The 18032-nt window shown below is 41.5% G+C and overlaps 1 protein-coding gene across 1 annotated transcript; it reads right to left on the reverse strand.

The window, feature by feature from the left end:
• Positions 1-929: 929 nt before the first annotated feature.
• On the reverse strand, positions 930-17044 carry LOC117828340 (zinc finger protein 665-like). The gene is made up of 5 exons (XM_034705382.1): positions 16764-17044; positions 10417-11708; positions 9087-9111; positions 5334-6877; positions 930-1481 (listed from the first exon to the last, which is right to left on the reverse strand). Exons 1-5 carry the CDS (start codon positions 16930-16932, stop codon positions 1419-1421), a joined length of 3093 nt encoding a protein of 1030 aa, XP_034561273.1. The 5' UTR covers positions 16933-17044; the 3' UTR covers positions 930-1418.
• Positions 17045-18032: the final 988 nt, after the last annotated feature.

The raw sequence follows: 18032 nt of genomic DNA on the forward strand, positions 1-18032 counted from the left end.
AATAAACCAAAATAAACTAAAATCAGTGAAAAGGAAAAATAACACTTAATAAATACCTGCTAAAAAAACAATAAATAAATGAATAAATAGATAAATCAAACTGTTAAAATAATTATTCAAATGTAGACGAATTAATAATAACAATGATGTTGAGTTCTTTTTCATCAGTGTTTGAGTTTGGATCCACTTGAGATGTAATATTATTAACTAATCCAAATAAACATTTTATTAGGACCTCCCTGTTTATTTCATATCACATGCATCCTGTTGTTTCTTAGAAGAAGTCAATGTGAAATATTAAATGTAAATGCAAAATATAGATATACATGTCAGATATTATATCTAAATGTTAAAATGAACTGTTAAAATGTTCAATCTAAATGTTAAATATATAATATTAATATAAAATAGAAATGTTAAATGTTAAATACAAAAGCTAGATATAATTATAAATGTTAAATCTAAATGTTGATTATTAAATCTAAATGTTAAATATAAATCATGATGTTAAATTTAAAATCTAAATGTTAAATCTAAATGCTAAATATTAATATAAATGTTAGGTAAGAAGTTTAAATGTTAAATTTAAATGTTATGGTAGAGCAACATTTAACATTTTGATTTGGCATTTCAACTTTAAATTTAAGGCAATTTGGTTGCCTTCCTTTCATTTGCTGCCCTCTAGTGTCAAAAACTGGAAACTGCAGTTTGAGATCAGCTGGAACCATCTGGTATTTTAAAGGTAGAGTGTAGAATGTAGTGGCATGTAGCAGCACAAGAATATTAAATCAGTGTATATGAATCTGAATATTTTTGTAGTTTTTCTAATGCAACATAAGACTTCGGCTTGATAATAATAATAATAATTATAATTATAATAATAACAACTTATATTTATATAGCTTCTGTCAAGAAACCCAAGGTCGCTTCACAGGGCCAGGTAGGGGGTCTGGGGGGTAGGTGGGGATGTCTAACGGGGAAAGGCCTTGAGGAAAAGGTGCGTTTTGATTGCTTTCTTAAAAGCGTCCATGGTTGTGTATCGTCAGGGGATGGGAGGAACACTTTGAGGAAATCCTCAATCCAGCTGACACATCCTTCAAGGAGGAGGCGGTGTCTGAAGACCAAGGGGAAGCCTCGTCCATATCCTTAGCAGAGGTTGCTGAGGTAGTCCTAAGGTTCCTCAGTGGCAAGGTGCCAGGGGTGGATGAGATTCGCCCTGAGATGCTGAAGACTATGTACATTGTTGGGTTGTCTTGGTTGACACGCCTCTTCAAAGTTACATTGAGGTCTGGGACAGTGCCCGTTGAGTGGCAAACTGGAAAAGAGGCCCTGGCCGAACTTGGAACCTTGGATGAACAATTGGTTTTCATTGCTGCCACTCTCCAGTTTGGGGTCCTCAGAATTCCATCTCTGCTTTTTTACAGTTGATGTGGTTCTTTTGGCTCCATCGAGCTGGGACTTTTAGCAGGCACTGCGGCGGTCTGCAGAAAGTGTTTGATAAGACTAAAGTGAAAGAGTGTAAGAATAAACCAAAATAAACTAAAATCAGTGAAAAGGAAAAATAACACTTAATAAATACCTGCTAAAAAATAAATAAAAAAACAATAAATAAATGAATAAATAGATAAATCAAACTGTTAAAATAATTATTCAAATGTAGACGAATTAATAAAAACAATGATGTTGAGTTCTTTTTCATCAGTGTTTGGGTTTGGATCCAGTTGAGATGTAATATTATTAACTAATCCAAATTAACATTTTATTAGGACCTCCCTGTTTATTTCATATCACATGCATCCTGTTGTTTCTTAGAAGAAGTCAAGAGAGCAATTTGGTTGCCTTCCTTTCATTTGCTGCCCTCTAGTGTCAAAAACTGGAAACTACAGTTTGAGATCAGATGGAACCATCTGGTATTTTAAAGGTGACATATCATGCAAAATGGACTTTTTAATGGTTCTCTACCTGAAATATGTGTCCCTGTCTACAAACCCCCCGAGAATGAAAAAAATCCATTCTGCCCCTGTTTTGATTTCTCCACCTTTCTGTAAATGTGTGTGAAACGAGCCGTTTCAGACTTCAGTGTTTTTGTTACGTAACAACAATATCCGGTCTGTCACGGAGTCAGAGCTCGGAGCTTGTTCAGCCCATAGACTGTATAAAATACAACTCAATCCCTCCTCCGTTTTTCATTCCCTGCACAAATGTGTGCTAACAAGGAGCTTAGGAGGGAGGCATGCTAGTTGTAGGCTGTCTTAATAAACACAAGGGTCTGTTGAGTGGCAAACTGGAAAAGAGGCTCTGGCCGAACTTGGAACCTTGGATACAGGAGGAACAATTGGTTTTCATCGCTGCCACTAACTACAAACTACAGTTTGAGATCAGCTGGAACCATCTGGTATTTTAAAGGCAGAGTGTAGAATGTAGTGGCATGTAGCAGCACAAGAATATTATATCAGTGTATATGAATCTGAATATTTTTGTAGTTTTTCTAATGCAACATAAGACTTCGGCTTGATAATAATAATAATAATAATAATAATAATAATAACTGATATTTATGTAGCACCTTTCAAGAAACCCAAGGTCGCTTCACTTTAGTATCTCGGGGTCATGTTCACGAGTGAGGGTTAAATAGAGCGTAAGATTGACAGGGTTGGTACTGCGTCAAAATCTTAGAACATTTTATACAGCACCTTTAAAAACAGGGCTTCACAAAGTGCTTTGACAATAAATAACCAGAATGAAGTGCAATTGTTACCAGCCCCGAAACAAATTTCCAGGCAAAAGGCAGATTCTGTCGGAAAAGGAATGTACCAATGATTTTCAAAATAAAAGATACGTGATATGTCAGGAATTCAGATATTGTGTGAAATGTTTCCTTACAGATTTTAATGCTCGGTTCAAACTTGGCACTAATTTCTGATGAAGGTGAGTGGAATTAAAGAAAGAAAACATACAGCGCTGGTGGTGTAGCGGTCTAAGCACCCCACATACAGAGGCTACAGTCCTTGTTGGGGGGGTGGGGGGTCAGCGGTTCGATTCCCAGCTGCGACCATTTCCTGCATGTCTTCCCCTGCTCTCTACTCCCCACATTTCCGGTCTCTCTTCAGCTGTCCTATCCAAGCAGCAACCTCTGGTCTAAAAATATGAGTTCAATGCGGAAGTGCTAAAAACTGCAGTTCATCTAGGATCCGCTTGAGGCTGGCTCCGGAAGTACCGGGAAACCACATACACACCAATTCAAAAACATGATCTTTACAGCAGAAACAAACATGTCAACCAGTCCCTCCAGGATTTTGCAGGGGGTTTTTTTGTGATTGTTGCGGCCCCAAAAAGCCTGATTTTGCGACAGCTTTTTTTCTTTTTTCCCCCAATAACATCTCAGGGGCGAGTAAATACGCTTAATTATAGTTGTTGTTAGAAAACATTCTTGATGTGACCACTGTGACTGTATTTTGATTCTCTTGATTCACAGTAAGATGCCATGAAACGGCTGTATTGCACATTTACGACGGTCCCTGAATGCACCTCGCAGTGACAGGCGCACTGGACATACAGTCAGTTCACGGCACTCTGAAATGCATCTTCATCTTTCAACAAGGAGTTGATCCAAACTTACTAAATGTGTCTGATGTTTCACCAAACTGGATTAAATCAAGCTGTAGGCGCTGAGCTTTTTACGGTAACCACGGCAACAACGTCAAACATCAAATATTAAAGGTGACATATCATGCAAAATGGACTTTTTAAGGGTTCTCTTCCCTTGAAATATGTGTCCCTGTCTACAAACCCCCTGAAAATGAAAAGAATCCATTCTGCCCCTGTTCTGATTTCTCCACCTTTCTGTAAATGTGTCTGAAACGAGCCGTTTCAGACTTCCGTGTTTTTGTTACGTAACAACAATATCCGGTCTGTCACGGAGTCAGAGCTCGGAGCTTGTTCAGCCCATAGACTGTATAAAATACAACTCGACCCCTCCTCTGTTTTTCATTCCCTGCACACATGTGTGCTAACAAGGAGCTTAGGAGGGAGGCATGCTAGTTGTAGGCTGTCTTAATAAACACAAAGGTCGGTTTTACTCCCCACTTCTGCAGATTTGAAGATCTAGTGGATGATTTAATTTATCATAGATAAGTGCTAGTGCTAGTTAGCATAGCCACATAGCTACATGTCGTAGCTGTAGCGGTGTACCAAGACACACGTCAACATACTGACAAATAAAACAACAAGAAACAGAATCTGTGACCAATCCTTCAGAAAAGGTCCTGCTGCCTTTCTGGCAGAGGTCGGTTTTACTCCCCACGTCTGCAGATTTGAAGATCTAGTGGATGATTTTTATTTGTCATGGATAAGTGCTAGTGCTAATTAGCATAGCCACATAGCTACATGTTCGTAGCTGTGTACCAAGACACACGTCTACATACTGATAAATAAAACAACAAGAAACACTAAATCTGTGACCAATCCTTCAGAAAGGTCCTGCTACAGGGGCCTCTCCGTCAGGATCAGATTCTGGATCAGATTCAGAGGGTTGAAGTAACGTGATCTCTGAGCAGCCGTGTTTATTCAGCCAACATGTAAACATTAGATCAACGTGCTGGACAGCCGAGGCCACATCCACTTCCTGAGGGGGCGTGGTCAGAGAGAAAACAGAGTGTTCTGAGGAGGGCTGAAGAAGAGGGTTTTTCAGGCAGACCAAAATCTGATTTCAAAGTGTTTTTATGAGCATAAACTTTAAAGACATGTTTTGGGGACCTGTTAGACCAATATATATTGATGAAAAAAGCGTGATATGTCACCTTTAAACAGACGTCCCCCGGTTGTGTCTTTGTCACTAACGCACACCGGGGGGTAAAAATCCTCAATGAAGATGAGACAGATGCATGGAGGTGAGGAGAGCTGGTTCATTAAGCACACCTGCTGCAGGTAGGGACTAAGCTAACACTGAGCCCCTCAGATAATAACTCTAGTATCTATAAATAACAACGTTGTCATGGTGACTTGTCCTGCCTGCTGTCCTCGCTCTTCACCCGTTCTCCGTGCGTGTTTTGAAAAGTGCCGATCAAGTGAGGACTTCCGTTTATGTTCCAAGGAAGTGAAATTGATGATGAAACCGATGACGTACAGCGGCTGAGGTTAAGGTGATTGGTCAAAGTTGCAGTGATTGTATAAACTGTATATAACTTCCTGGAGGGACTGTAAAATAGCGGACAAAATCAACACAGGTGAGCGTATGATATATTTGACTGCTACATGGTTTCTTTCATGTTGTGGTCTCATATCTGACGGGACATTCACAGTTTCTGAGACTTTTAAACCTGACTGACGCTCACTCTTCTTGTCTCATCATCGCTGTCTTCAGTCTCAGGTCCAGAAGAGTCTCCAGTCTTGACCTCAGTCTCTGGTTGTAAATGACTCTCTCGATCAGAGCTGCTGATTCGTCCAGGTCCTCCACAGTCCTCTTCTTCAGCTCCTGCCTCTTGTTTCTCCTCAGTCTGGTTTTGACATTTGTGTTTTTTTAACTGAGCACGCAGAGAGAAAGTTTGGTGACAAGCACTGCAGCTGAGAGGCTTGTCCCCACTGTGATGTGCCATGTGAAGCCTCAGGTAAAACTTCTGCTTAAAACTTTTCCCGCACTCGGAGCAGCTGTAGAGCTTCACTCTGGTGTGAACTAACATGTGTTTGTACAGATTTTGCTCAAAGTTAAATCTTTTCCCGCACTTAGAGCAGCTGAAGAGTTTCTCTCCTCCGTGATACTCCATGTGGGCGGTCAGACCAGACTTATGATTGAATCTTTCACCACATTCTGGGCAGCTGAAGGGTTTCTCTTCTTCATGCAGGGCCATGTGAGTCGTCAGGCAAAACTTTCGTCCGAATCTCTTCCCACACTCGGAGCAGCTGAAGGGTTTCTCTCCGGTGTGAATCCTCATGTGTCTGGTAAGACTGGACTTCTGATTAAACCGTTTCCCACACTCAGAGCAGTTTAATGCTTTCTCTCCCGTGTGGATCGTCATGTGTTTGGTCACGCCGTGTTTATGGTTAAATCTTTTCCCACACTCAGAGCAGCTGAATGGTTTCTCTACTTCATGAATGATCATATGTCGGGTCATGCAGTCTTTATACTTAAAGCTTTTGCCGCAATCAGAGCAGCTGAATGGTGTCTCTCTGGTATGAATTATCATGTGTCTGGTCAGATGACCATTGCTGTTAAATCTATTACCACATTCAGTGCAGGTGTAGGGTTTCTCTCCAGTGTGTGTTACCATGTGCTGGCTCAGGTTCCCCTTCTTTTTGAATGTTTTACCACAGCTGGGGCAGATGAAGGGTTTCTCTTCCCTGTGAATTATCATGTGTCTGGTCAAACGGTATTTCTGTTTGAAAACTTTGCCACACTGACGGCAGATATGAGATTTATTCTCGGCCACAGAGTTTAATCCTGACTGATCCTCTCTGGTCTCCCTCCAGTCATCACTGTCTTCAGTCTCGGGTTCAGAGGAGTCCTCGACCTTGATCTCAATCTCTGGTTGTGAATCACTCTCTGGATCCAAGTTCATGGCTTGTTCTGATCCTCCACAGTCTTCTTCTTCTTCTGTTTCCACCATTTTAGTCTGTTTTAGATGAAGCTGTGAGGACTGAGGTTCCTCTTCATCCTCTTCACTCTTCACAGAGACAACAGTGAATGGAAACTTGGTGGTATCATCCTCCTCCTCCTCCAGTCCTTGAAGCTGCTCTCCCTCCTGACTGCTCCAGAGTTCCTCCTGTTCCTCTTTGATGTGAGGGGGCTTAGTGTCCTCCTGGTCCAGATGGGGGCTCCACTCCTGCTGCTCAGGAGGCTCTTCTTTAATCCCTGACAGCTGCTGGAAGTCTGCAGGAAGCCCTGAAGTTCAGAAAGACAAATTATATCAGAAATGTTACAAAAACAGCAGGGTTTATAGGTGACATATCATGCAAAATCTACTTTTTAATGGTTCTCTACCTGAAATATGTGTCCCTGTCTACAAACCCTCCCAAAATGAAAAGAATCCATTCTGCCCCTGTTCTGATTTCTCCACCTTTCTGTAAATGTGTGCTGAAACCAGCCGTTTCAGACTTCAGTGTTTTTCATACGTCACAACGCCATCCGGTCTGCAACAGGAAGTCAGAGCTCGGAGCTTGTTCAGCCCATAGACTGTTATTAGACCTTTATTTTACCAGGTAAAAATGTTTGAGAACCAGTTCTCATTTACAAACATGACCTGACCAAGAGGCGCCAACAGGAACGCAGGAACGCACGCACTCACTCACTCACTCACTCACTCACACACTCACACACTCACACACTCACACACTCACACACTCACACACTCACACACTCACACACACACACACACACACACACACACACACACACACACACACACACACACATATATATATATATAAACATAAATAGAACAAAAGTGGACAAGTAAAAAGCAATGTGCGCAAGCTGCAAAAAAGCATGTGTGTACAAAAGTATGCATGCAAGTAAAGTCTAAAGTGATCAGCAGGAGCATTAGTCAACTAAAATCTGTTGAAGTTTTAGCTTGAAGGTTGTTAGAGGAGTCAAGGTTGAGAGTTTGAGGGTGTTTGGTAAGTTGTTCCAGTCATAAGCTGCTGCAAAACGAAAGGAACTGGGGCCGAAAACAGTAGAAGTACCAGGGATGATGAACTTGATGTAGTTACTGGACCTAGTGCGATATGAGGCTTAGGTGACGTGAAGAAGAGAGGACAGGTAGGGAGGTGTCTTGCCCAGGATTGACTTGTATACGAAATGAAGCCAGTGGTGAAGCTGTCGGGTATGAAGGGAGGGCCATAAAATACAACTCAACCCCTCCTCCGTTCTTCATTCCCTGCACATGTGTGCTAACAAGGAGCTTAGGAGGGAGGCATGCTAGTTGTAGGCTGTCTTAATAAACACAAAGGTCGGTTTTACTCCCCACGTCTGCAGATTTGAAGATCTAGTGGATGATTTTTATTTTTCATGGAAAAGTGCTAGCGCTAGTTAGCATAGCCACATAGCTACATGTTCGTAGCTGTGTACCAAGACACATGTCGACATGCTGACAAATAAAACAACAAGAAACACTAAATCTGTGACCAATGGTTCAGAAAGGTCCTGCTGCAGGCGCCTCTCCATCAGGATCAGATTCTGGATCAGATTCAGAGGGTTGAAGTAACGCGGGTCTGCGAGCAGCCGTGTACATTCAGCCAACATGTAAACATTAGATCAACGTGCTGGAGAGCCGAGGTCACACCCACTTCCTGAGGGGGCGTGGTCAGAGAGCTCATTCTCATTTAAAGGCACAGACACAGAAAACAGCCTGTTCTGAGCAGGGCTGAAAAAGAGGGGTTTTACAGGCAGACCAGAATCTGATTTCAAAGTGTTTTTATGAGCAATAAACTTTAAAGACATGTTTTGGGGACCTCTTAGACCAATATATGTTGATGAAAAAGAGCGGAATATGTCACCTTTAAATATATTTAGATGATTTTTCGATATCAAGTGGTCAATGTGGTCGATAACAGAATAATGATCAGTTATTTCAAACCAAGGGCTATGAAGATGTTTGGCTTGGTCTCTACCTGCATTAGGTGTGCTGTATGAACCAGCTCTCCCTGCCTCCATGCATCTATCTCATCTTCATTGATGATTTTTACCTCCCCATAAGCTAGGTGACTAGGGGAATTTTTTAATATGTTATATTTTAAAGCTTGTTTGCTTAATGTCATATGAAATTATCTTGGGTATTTTACAATTTAAGGTCATTTTTGAATTTGATATCTTACCACTTTTGTGATATTTTAAATCTGATATTTTACAATTTAATGTATAAATATACTGTATGTACGTACAGCTATACCCAGTCTGCTTTCTCCATCTCCAGTCCTCTGAAGCGATACAAACTCATGGAGTGTTGATAAAATTGGCGTACAAGTTTGTCCAGTAAAAACTGAAAACAGCTTTATTTATTTGCAGAATGTTCATGTACAGTGAGGGACAGTGAGCAGGTGGTTATTCTACAATCCTGATAGTATGAACATAACCCTGACATGGAGCGTCTCACCCTTGAAGTTAGGAGTTGTTGGTAACTGCACGTAGTATTGAAAGAAATGTCATGCACAAACAGTTAAACCTCAGGATGACATCTGTATATAAAGTGTTAATAAACTTCACAGCCCACCAGTCAGTCCCTCCAGGAATATGTGATTTTGCGATCGCAACTATCAACGCAAGTTCAACCAATCAGCGTGATTTTCTTGAGATATACTGAGGTGCCAGACCATGTAGGGACTTAAAAACAAACATTGAAATCTTAAAATTAATTCTAAAATGGACAGGGAGCCAGTGGAGGGAGGCGAGAACGGGGCTGATATGTTCATCTCGCCCGATTCAATTGTTTTTCGGGTTATTTGCTTAGCCCTCTGACTGTCACGCTCATACAGGCGAGTGTTGCCACCGTGGGCTGTGTTAGCTGCCGTCTGACTGATGCTGCTCCGGCTGTCTTCTTTTCATTCACTGCCTCAAAGACTCACCATACTCCGCAAAGTGTTTGCTCTTTAAATGTCTTATTAAATTGGTTGTGTTGAGGCTTTTTTAACGTGCTTCCCCTGCGAGGTATTTTCTCATTGCATGTGTTGCAGGATGCAAACTTTACACTTTCACAGACTGTATAAAAGTTCCACACGGCAGACATGTTTGTTGTGGTTTGCCGCTGCGCGCCTGCACAGTGTGAAGGAAAGGGGGAGGGGGCACACTACACACAGGTCCTCTCCAGGCTGCAGGCTGCAAAGTATGAGCTACAGGTGATGGTTTTTTGTGATCGGCAAACGCCAATCACGTACTTTTTCACAGAAATCAGCCGATTATGATCGGTGGCCGATCGATCGGTGCATCCCCAGTGATTTAGTGTATTTACTTGCCCCTGAGATGTTATTGGGGGAAAAAAGCAAAACAAAAAAATTGCAACTTTCACCGCAATTTTTTCAAAAAGCTGTCGCAAATGTAGGCTTTTTGGCCCCTGCAACAATCACAAAAAAACCTCTGAAACCCTGGAAGGACTGACTAGTGAGAAAGTTCCCAGACTGACCTCTCTAACAGTGAGAGCACACAGTGCATCCATGCGCAGCAGAGTTGAGATGCTGACCGCTCGTTTCCTCAATCAGACACGAAACAAGAGCAAGCTGCACCAAGCAGCAAAACTTAATGGGTGTGTTTTCTCTTGAACATCGCCAGCTCAATGTGCTTCATGAGACTGAACAGATAATGTGAGGTAAGTGATGCACAACTCTTGGTGCTATTACCCACTCTGAATGACTCCCCTCTGTGTAATCCATGTACCTGAATGATTCCTCAGATATTACACCTGACTGATGTTCTCTAGTCTTTGCTCAAACATCATAAACGTCCTCAGTTTCCGGTTCAGAAGAGTCTTCAGTCTTGATTTCAGTCTCTGGTTGTAAACGTCTCTCTACATCTAAGTTCCTGGCTTGTACTGAACCTCCACAGTCCTCTTCGTCAGCTCCCGTTTCAATGTTTTGATGAAGCTCTGAAGCCTGACCGCCAACACACTCGTGTTTGTTTAACTGAGAACACCAAGAGAATCTTTGCTCACAAACTCTGCAGCCGTAGCGTTTCTCTCTGCCTCTCGTGTGAACCAGCATATGTGAGGTCAGATGCCACTTGCGGTAAAACCTTTTACTGCACTCGGAGCAGCCGAAGGGTTTCTCTCCCGTGTGAACCAGCATGTGTGAAGTCAGGTGCGCTTGCTGTTTAAATGTTTTGCTGCAAACAGAGCAGATGAAGGGTCTCTCTCCTGTGTGAACTAGCACGTGTCTGGCCAGACTGCTTTTATCGTAATACTTTTTACTGCACTCAGAGCAGCTGAAGGGTTTCAGCTCTGTGTGATGAACCATGTGAGCGATCAGATCAGACTTCCTGTTGAATCTTTTATGGCACTCAGAGCAGCTGAAGAGTTTCTCCTCCCTGTGATTCGCCATGTGACGTGTCAGATCGATTTTTTGTGTAAATCTTTTCCCGCAGTCAGAGCAGCCGAAGGGTTTCTCTCCTGTGTGAACCACTCTGTGCCGGATCAGATGATCTTTCTGTGTGAACCTTTTCCCGCACTCTGAACAGCCGAAGGGTTTCTCTCCTGTGTGAACTACCTTGTGTCTGATCAGATTTCCTTGACAGTTAAAATTTTTACCACACTCGCAGCAGCTGTGTGGTCTATCAGCCTTCACCTTCTTATTTTTAACTGAGTTTAATCCTGACTGGTTCTCTCTGGTCCCCCTGCAGTCATCACTGTCATCAGTCTCAGGTTCAGAAGAGTCTTCAATCTGGACCTCAATCTCTGGTGTTGAATACCTCCCTGGATGCGAGTTCCAGGCTGTTTCTGATCCTCCAAAGTCCTCTCTCGTTTCCATCTGATCAGCTTGTCTCTGATGAAGCTGTGAGGACTGAGGTTCCTCTTCATCATCTTCACTCTTCACAGTGACAACAGTGAATAGGAACTTTGTGGTATCATCCTCCTCCAGTCCTTGAAGCTGCTCTCCCTCCGGACTGCTCCAGAGTTCCTCTTTAATGTGCGGGGGCTTCGTGTCCTCCTGGTCCAGACGGGAGTTCCACTCCTGCTGCTCTGGAGGCTCTTCTTTAATCCCTGACAGCTGCTGGACATTTGCAGGAAACACTACAATACAGAGAGACACATCAAGGTCAGCTGAGAGGTTATGTTCTTGGAATAGTGATAAGTGATATAGCTTCTTTTTTTTTATAAATGGAACCCCACATAGTAAGACCAAGGGGCAACCTCCAATCTTAAAATATGAAGCCTATGTGGAAGTGGTAAAAACTGCAGTTCATCGAGCGTCCACTAGATGCTGGGTGAAGAAACCATCGACTGTATAAATAATGGACGTAGTATCCGTGACGTCACAAGTGTGACGTAAAGAGGCGGGCTTTGAGCCTCCTAGCCAACAGCTACAGTGTTCCCGCCTGTCAATCCAGTCAGCTGTGCCTCTCATTGGAAGACTCGCAATCTCAATATCTTTGAAATTACAGTGTTGTGAAAAAATTCACCCCCCGTACAGTGTGAGCTGATCGAGAAATAAGCTATCCAGACTACATTCGTTTTTTCAACCAGGCTGTAAACATGTTTATTTCTGCTGTAAAGATAAACTTTTTTGAATTGATGTGTATGTGGTTTCCGGTACATCCGGAGCCAGCCTCAAGCGGATCCTTGATGAACTGCAGTTTTTAGGACTTCCGCATTGGACTCATATTTTTAGACCAGAGGTTGCCGCTTGGCAGAAACCCAGGACACCCCATACACACCCAATCAAAGAAGACGATTGTGTTTGTTGAAAAATACATGAGAAGAGGACCTTGAAAAAATAATTGCATATATTGGGTGTCATCCTTGACAGCACATTATCCTTTCAATCACACATCAATAACATCACCAGGACTGCCTACTTCCATCTTCGTAAAATCCATCGTCTCCGCCCCTCCCTCACCCCCCACACTGCCGCCATCCTTGTCCACAGCCTTGTCACTTCCCGTCTGGACTACTGCAACTCTCTCCTCTTCGGCCTCCCTCACAAATCCCTCCATAAACTCCAACTGGTCCAGAATTCAGCTGCCCGGATCATTACAAGAAAGAGGAAACTGCCTTACAGTCCGTCTCTGGCCTCCTTAGCTGGAACGATGTTCTTTATAACGTAAGCCATGGCTTTATCTGAGTCCAAAAACTCCATGTCATCTCCTCTGTAAGTAGCTAGGACCGTAATCCATACCGGACGCCCTGTCTGTCACGGAGGAGCTTTCTGACATCAGTGAAGGCGGCCCAGGCTTTGGCAACACTCGCGGTGAAGTCTGGAAAGATGGTGACCGGATCCCCATTAAAGCGGAGCGGACCGCGGGTGCAGGCGCGACGAAGTATCTCCACACAGTCCTGATAGTAGTGTAGTTTGGCAACAATAGCACGGGGTCTGCCACCGGGTCTTTTCAGGCCGAGGCTCCGGGTGTGGGCGGTCAATCAACGGCTCCTCACCCAGTTGTAGCCCCTCTTTCAGCAGCTTGGAAACAGCAGTAGTAGAGCTGGAGCCGGCTGTTTCAGGGACTCCAATGATTCTTATGTTGCATCGTCTCATCCTTCCCTCCATGTCCTCGCATTTATCCTTCAGGGCTGCCATCTCTGTCTTCAGGTCACTCACACCTCATCCGACCACGTCGTCAGCCCCCCCCCCTCCACCTCTTTGATGCTAACTGTCGCTTGATCGATGTCTGACCTGAGCACGGCGGTGTTGTTGTTAATTATTTCAGGTTTCACCGCTTGTAGTTCACTCCTTAGAAAGTCAAAGTCATCGGCGAGAGCGTTTTTCAGCGCCGACTTTATCACAGCTGAGATATCAGCCTTTAAAGAACGAAGGATTTCTGACTTCAGGTCGTCCATCTCTCTGCCGTCAGGTGAGGGTTGGGTCATTTTGTCTGGACTCTTGGCGACACTTTGGTCCGAGGCGGCGTTCGGCCTAATGCTCGTGGATCCGGTGTATTTGTATTTCCCAAAGCTTGATGCCATGTTTTTGCACCAGCGGGTCTGCATCTTCTTCAGACTTGGTTTGAGAGATGTTCTGATATCTTTTGAAAGGAATGCACTGTTTAAAACTAATTGAAAAAAGAAGCTAAGCGGGAGCTCACGTGAAACACACCTCACTCCATAGCGGCAAACCACGCCCTGGAGATTATTTTTAACTTGTTTTTTTTTTTTTTTACTTGGCATTTTCAAGATATTAAGAGTACAATACAATGTATATATATATGTATATATATGTGTGTATGTATGTGTGTGTGTGTGTGTATATATATATGTATATATATAAAATAAACAGACAAAAAAAGTGAGCTTGGGGAATTGGAGGGACTTCCGTGTGAGGGGAAAGGGCGGAGATGATGATGGTTAAGGTCAATGTGTAAATGATGCTAAGAATTATGATAAGTTCTACAGATATTATTACCTTTAGTATTATCATGGCTATGTATATTTACTATTTAGTTGTGAGATCTTTTTTTTTCTTATTGGTTTATTTATTTATTCTTAACTTTTATCAAATCAAACCAATTACTTTTATTATTATTATTATTATTTTTTGTTATTATTATTACTATTAATAATACTGTTATTAATACTATTACTATAAAAGCTATTACTATTACTATTACTATTATTATTATTATTGTTGGTATTTGTGGTGGTGGTTGTGGAATTGTAGCCCTTTGTTATGGTTGACCGGGCTTCTTGCTTGCCCACTGAACTAGTTCACCCCCCCCTTATTTAATTAAATTTAATCAAATTTATTTATTTTTATTTTTATTGTGTTTATCTATTAATCAGTCCCTCCAGGATTTCGCGGGATTTTTTTGTGATTGTTGCGGCCCAAAAAGCCTGAGTTTGCGGCAGCTTTTTGAAAAAATTGCGGTGAAAGTTGCGATTTTTTTTTTTTTTTTTTCCCCCAATAACATCTCAGGGGCAAGTAAATACGCTAAATTACAGTTGTTTTTAGAAAACATTCTTGATGTGACCACTGACTGTATTTTGATTCTCTTGATTCACAGAAAAATGCCATGAAAGGGCTGTATTTCACATTTACGACGGTCCCTGAATGCACCTCGTACTGATGGGCACTTGACAGGCAGTTCACGGCACTCTGAAATTAATCTGCATCTTTAACTACAAGGAGTTGATCAAAACGTACTAAATGTGTCTGATGTTTCACCAAACTAGAATAAATCAAGCTGTAGACGCAGAGCTTTTTACGGTAATGGCGGCAACAATGTCAAACCTCAAATAGTAGTACCTTAAATAGTAAACAGATGCCCCAGGGTTGTGTCTTTGTCACTAACACACACCGGGGGTAAAATCATCAATGAAGATGAGACAGATGCATGGAGGAGGGAGAGCTGGTTCATAAAGCACACCTGCTGCAGGTAGAGACCAAGCTAACACTGAGCCCCTCAGATAATAACTCTAGTATCTATAAATAATAACGTTGTCATGGTCACTTGTCCTGCCTGCTGTCCCCTCTCTTCACCCGTTCTCTGTGCGTGTTTTGCTGTTCAAAAGTGCCGATCAAGTGAGGACTTAAGTTTAAGGAAGTGAAATTGATGACAAAACCTATGACGTACAGGGGCTGAGGTTAAGGTAATTGGTCAAATTTGCGGGAAAGTTGCGGTGATTGTTTAAAATTGCAAGGCCGCGAAAAAATCGCGCTGATTAGTTGAATTTGCGTTGATAGTTGCGATCGCGAAATCGCAACTTCCTGGAGGGACTGATTATTCTACTGATTTGATTTTGGATGGTAGTCTCGGAAAACTAGCATGAATTTGAATGAAGCGTTTCCTCATGATTCCGTCTAATCCCTCCCCTCGGAGCTCCTCCAAAATGACCCCCACCGCTCACATGCACGAGGGCCGCTGATTTGCGACATGACCGAAACATTCTCATAGTAAAAGTTAAAAACACAAACAAACATGGCTGCTGTTAGCACTCACAACTGTCATGCTAGCATTATCCAGTTGCAAGAGGAGAAGTTCTTCATTCATTCAAACATTGGTTGTTGTTTTGTTGGTTGCCGTGATCACGGCCGACAGTGATCGGTTATTAAAACTCAACATGTGCACCAATCGGCTCGTCATCCCTACAGCGACCGGACAGACGCTACAGTACATAAACATTTTTTGCAGGACTACAGTCCTGAGCAAAGCACCTCATCGGGTCTGAGGGGACAGGGCCGAGGTCGAGCGAGAGGGGCAGTAAATAGAGTCAGGGGAAGCAGCAGGGGTGCATCTTGCTCGGCTGGTGGTGAAGCTTTCAGCAGAGCGTCTGCCCCCTGGTGGCTGGCTGCAGTATAGGTAAAAAAATCTGTCGTCAAACTTTAAAAAATAAATACACATCGTACGAATGTTTCTCCCCTCCATATGCTGTGGTGATATGTAGTTAGTATTTGACTGTTTTGTGTCCAAGGCCTCTTTATTCTGAAAGGTTTCTTTTTCGTTAGTTATTAGAGTTTAAAAAACAGGGTTTTACTTCCTGTTTCCTTTGATTCACAGCCCCCGTAGAGGGAAACTTCAAATGACACACAGCGTCTTGTGACGCTACGCTCTGAAGCTCGTTACCGTGGCTTGGCAGACTCTGGCTGCACAATGGCTGCGCCCAGGAGCGGGATTTTTTGGCTTTAGAACCGTACAACGGGAAGAGGCGGAGCAATGCTGTTCATTTTCATTTACAGTCTATGGGAAGCAGAGGCAGGGGACGGGGAGCGCACGCTCTGCAGGAGGCGGGCAGAACGGCAGGACGGGATTTGATTGGTTTCAAATTTTTGGACCCTTAAGGCTGTGATTGGTTGGTGTTTTCCCAGGTGTACTCCGGCTGTAGATAGCAGCTTTTATCACTCTTTTTTAAGAACACATTATGTATTGATTCCCATCAGGACATAAAGATCATTTTAACCAGTATAACAAAAAGTGGATCTAAATCTGACGACCAACCCCAGCTTTAAAGAGGGAGAGCTCACCTGCACTCAGTGTGGCTACCAGGAGCACTAATGTACTGTGACTCATACGACCCCACTTCAAAAAAACTGAAATGTCCCTTTAACAAAATGTGGACAAATGCAGAAATATATGAAAGTGATTGTTTATAGAAGAGATGTGGAGATATAAACATACATTCAGAAAGTGAACTGACCTTCTGCCTGCAGCTTTATTTCAGGTGTTAAAATCACAGCCAGCTGTGTTCCTGCTCGGTGGAGCTCTTCTTCTTCTTCTTCTTCTTCTCTGCACGGTGCTGCTCCTCCTCCTCCTCCTCCTGTGGGATCACTGAACAAACCTCTGAGATCCTGAACCCGTCCTGACATGTTTCACTGACCTCAGAGTCACAGGAGGAACAGAAAGATTAACACTGTCTCTTATATGTGACTTCTCTCCTGATATCGGACGCTGGCTCATCCATACGAGCTCACTCTCCACGACACAGGAATAAAAACACCACTTCCTGTTTATTCTTCTTCTTCTCTTATTTTAATGGCAGATTGCAAATCACACTTTTATGGTGCATACCGCCACCTAGTGCACCGGAGTGTGTAACATGTACAGTGGATATCAAAAGTCTACACACCCCTGTTAAAATACCAGACCAATATAAATCATGTCAGAACTTTGTCCACCTTTAATGTGACCTATAACGTGAAAATTTTAATTTTAATTTAAAAAAAAATGTATTTTAGGAGGAAGAATAAAAAATAAAAAAATAAAATAGTGTGGTTGCATAAGTGTACACACCGTTTAACTAATAATTTTTTGAAGCACCTTTTGATTTTATTACAGCACTCTGCTTTTTGGGTAGGAGTCTATTCATATATCATAACAAATAAATAACTGGTAATAAAAATTAAACATAAATAAATAATAATAATAAAATAAATAAATAAATAAATAAATAAATAACTGCATACATAAATACATGAATAAATAAATACATAAATAAATAAATACATAAATAAATGAATACATACATAAATAGATAAATAAATATGAATAAATAAATAAATAAATAAATACAAACATACATACATACATACATACATACATACATACATACATACATACATACATACATACATACATACATACATAAATAAATATATAAATAAATAAATATATAAATAAATAAATACATAAGTACATAAATAAATAAATAAATAAATAAATAAATAAATAAATAAATACATAAATACATAAAAATGAATAAATGAATACATACATACATACATACATACATACATAAATATATAAATAAATAAATATATAAATAAATAAATACATAAGTACATAAATAAATAAATAAATAAATAAATATATAAATAAATAAATATATAAATAAATACATAAGTACATAAATAAATAAATAAATTAATTAATAAATAAATAAATATATTAATAAATAAATAAATATATA

The sequence above is a fragment of the Notolabrus celidotus genome, chromosome 16 (assembly GCF_009762535.1).
Source record: "Notolabrus celidotus isolate fNotCel1 chromosome 16, fNotCel1.pri, whole genome shotgun sequence".
In the NCBI taxonomy this organism is placed as follows: domain Eukaryota; kingdom Metazoa; phylum Chordata; class Actinopteri; order Labriformes; family Labridae; genus Notolabrus; species Notolabrus celidotus.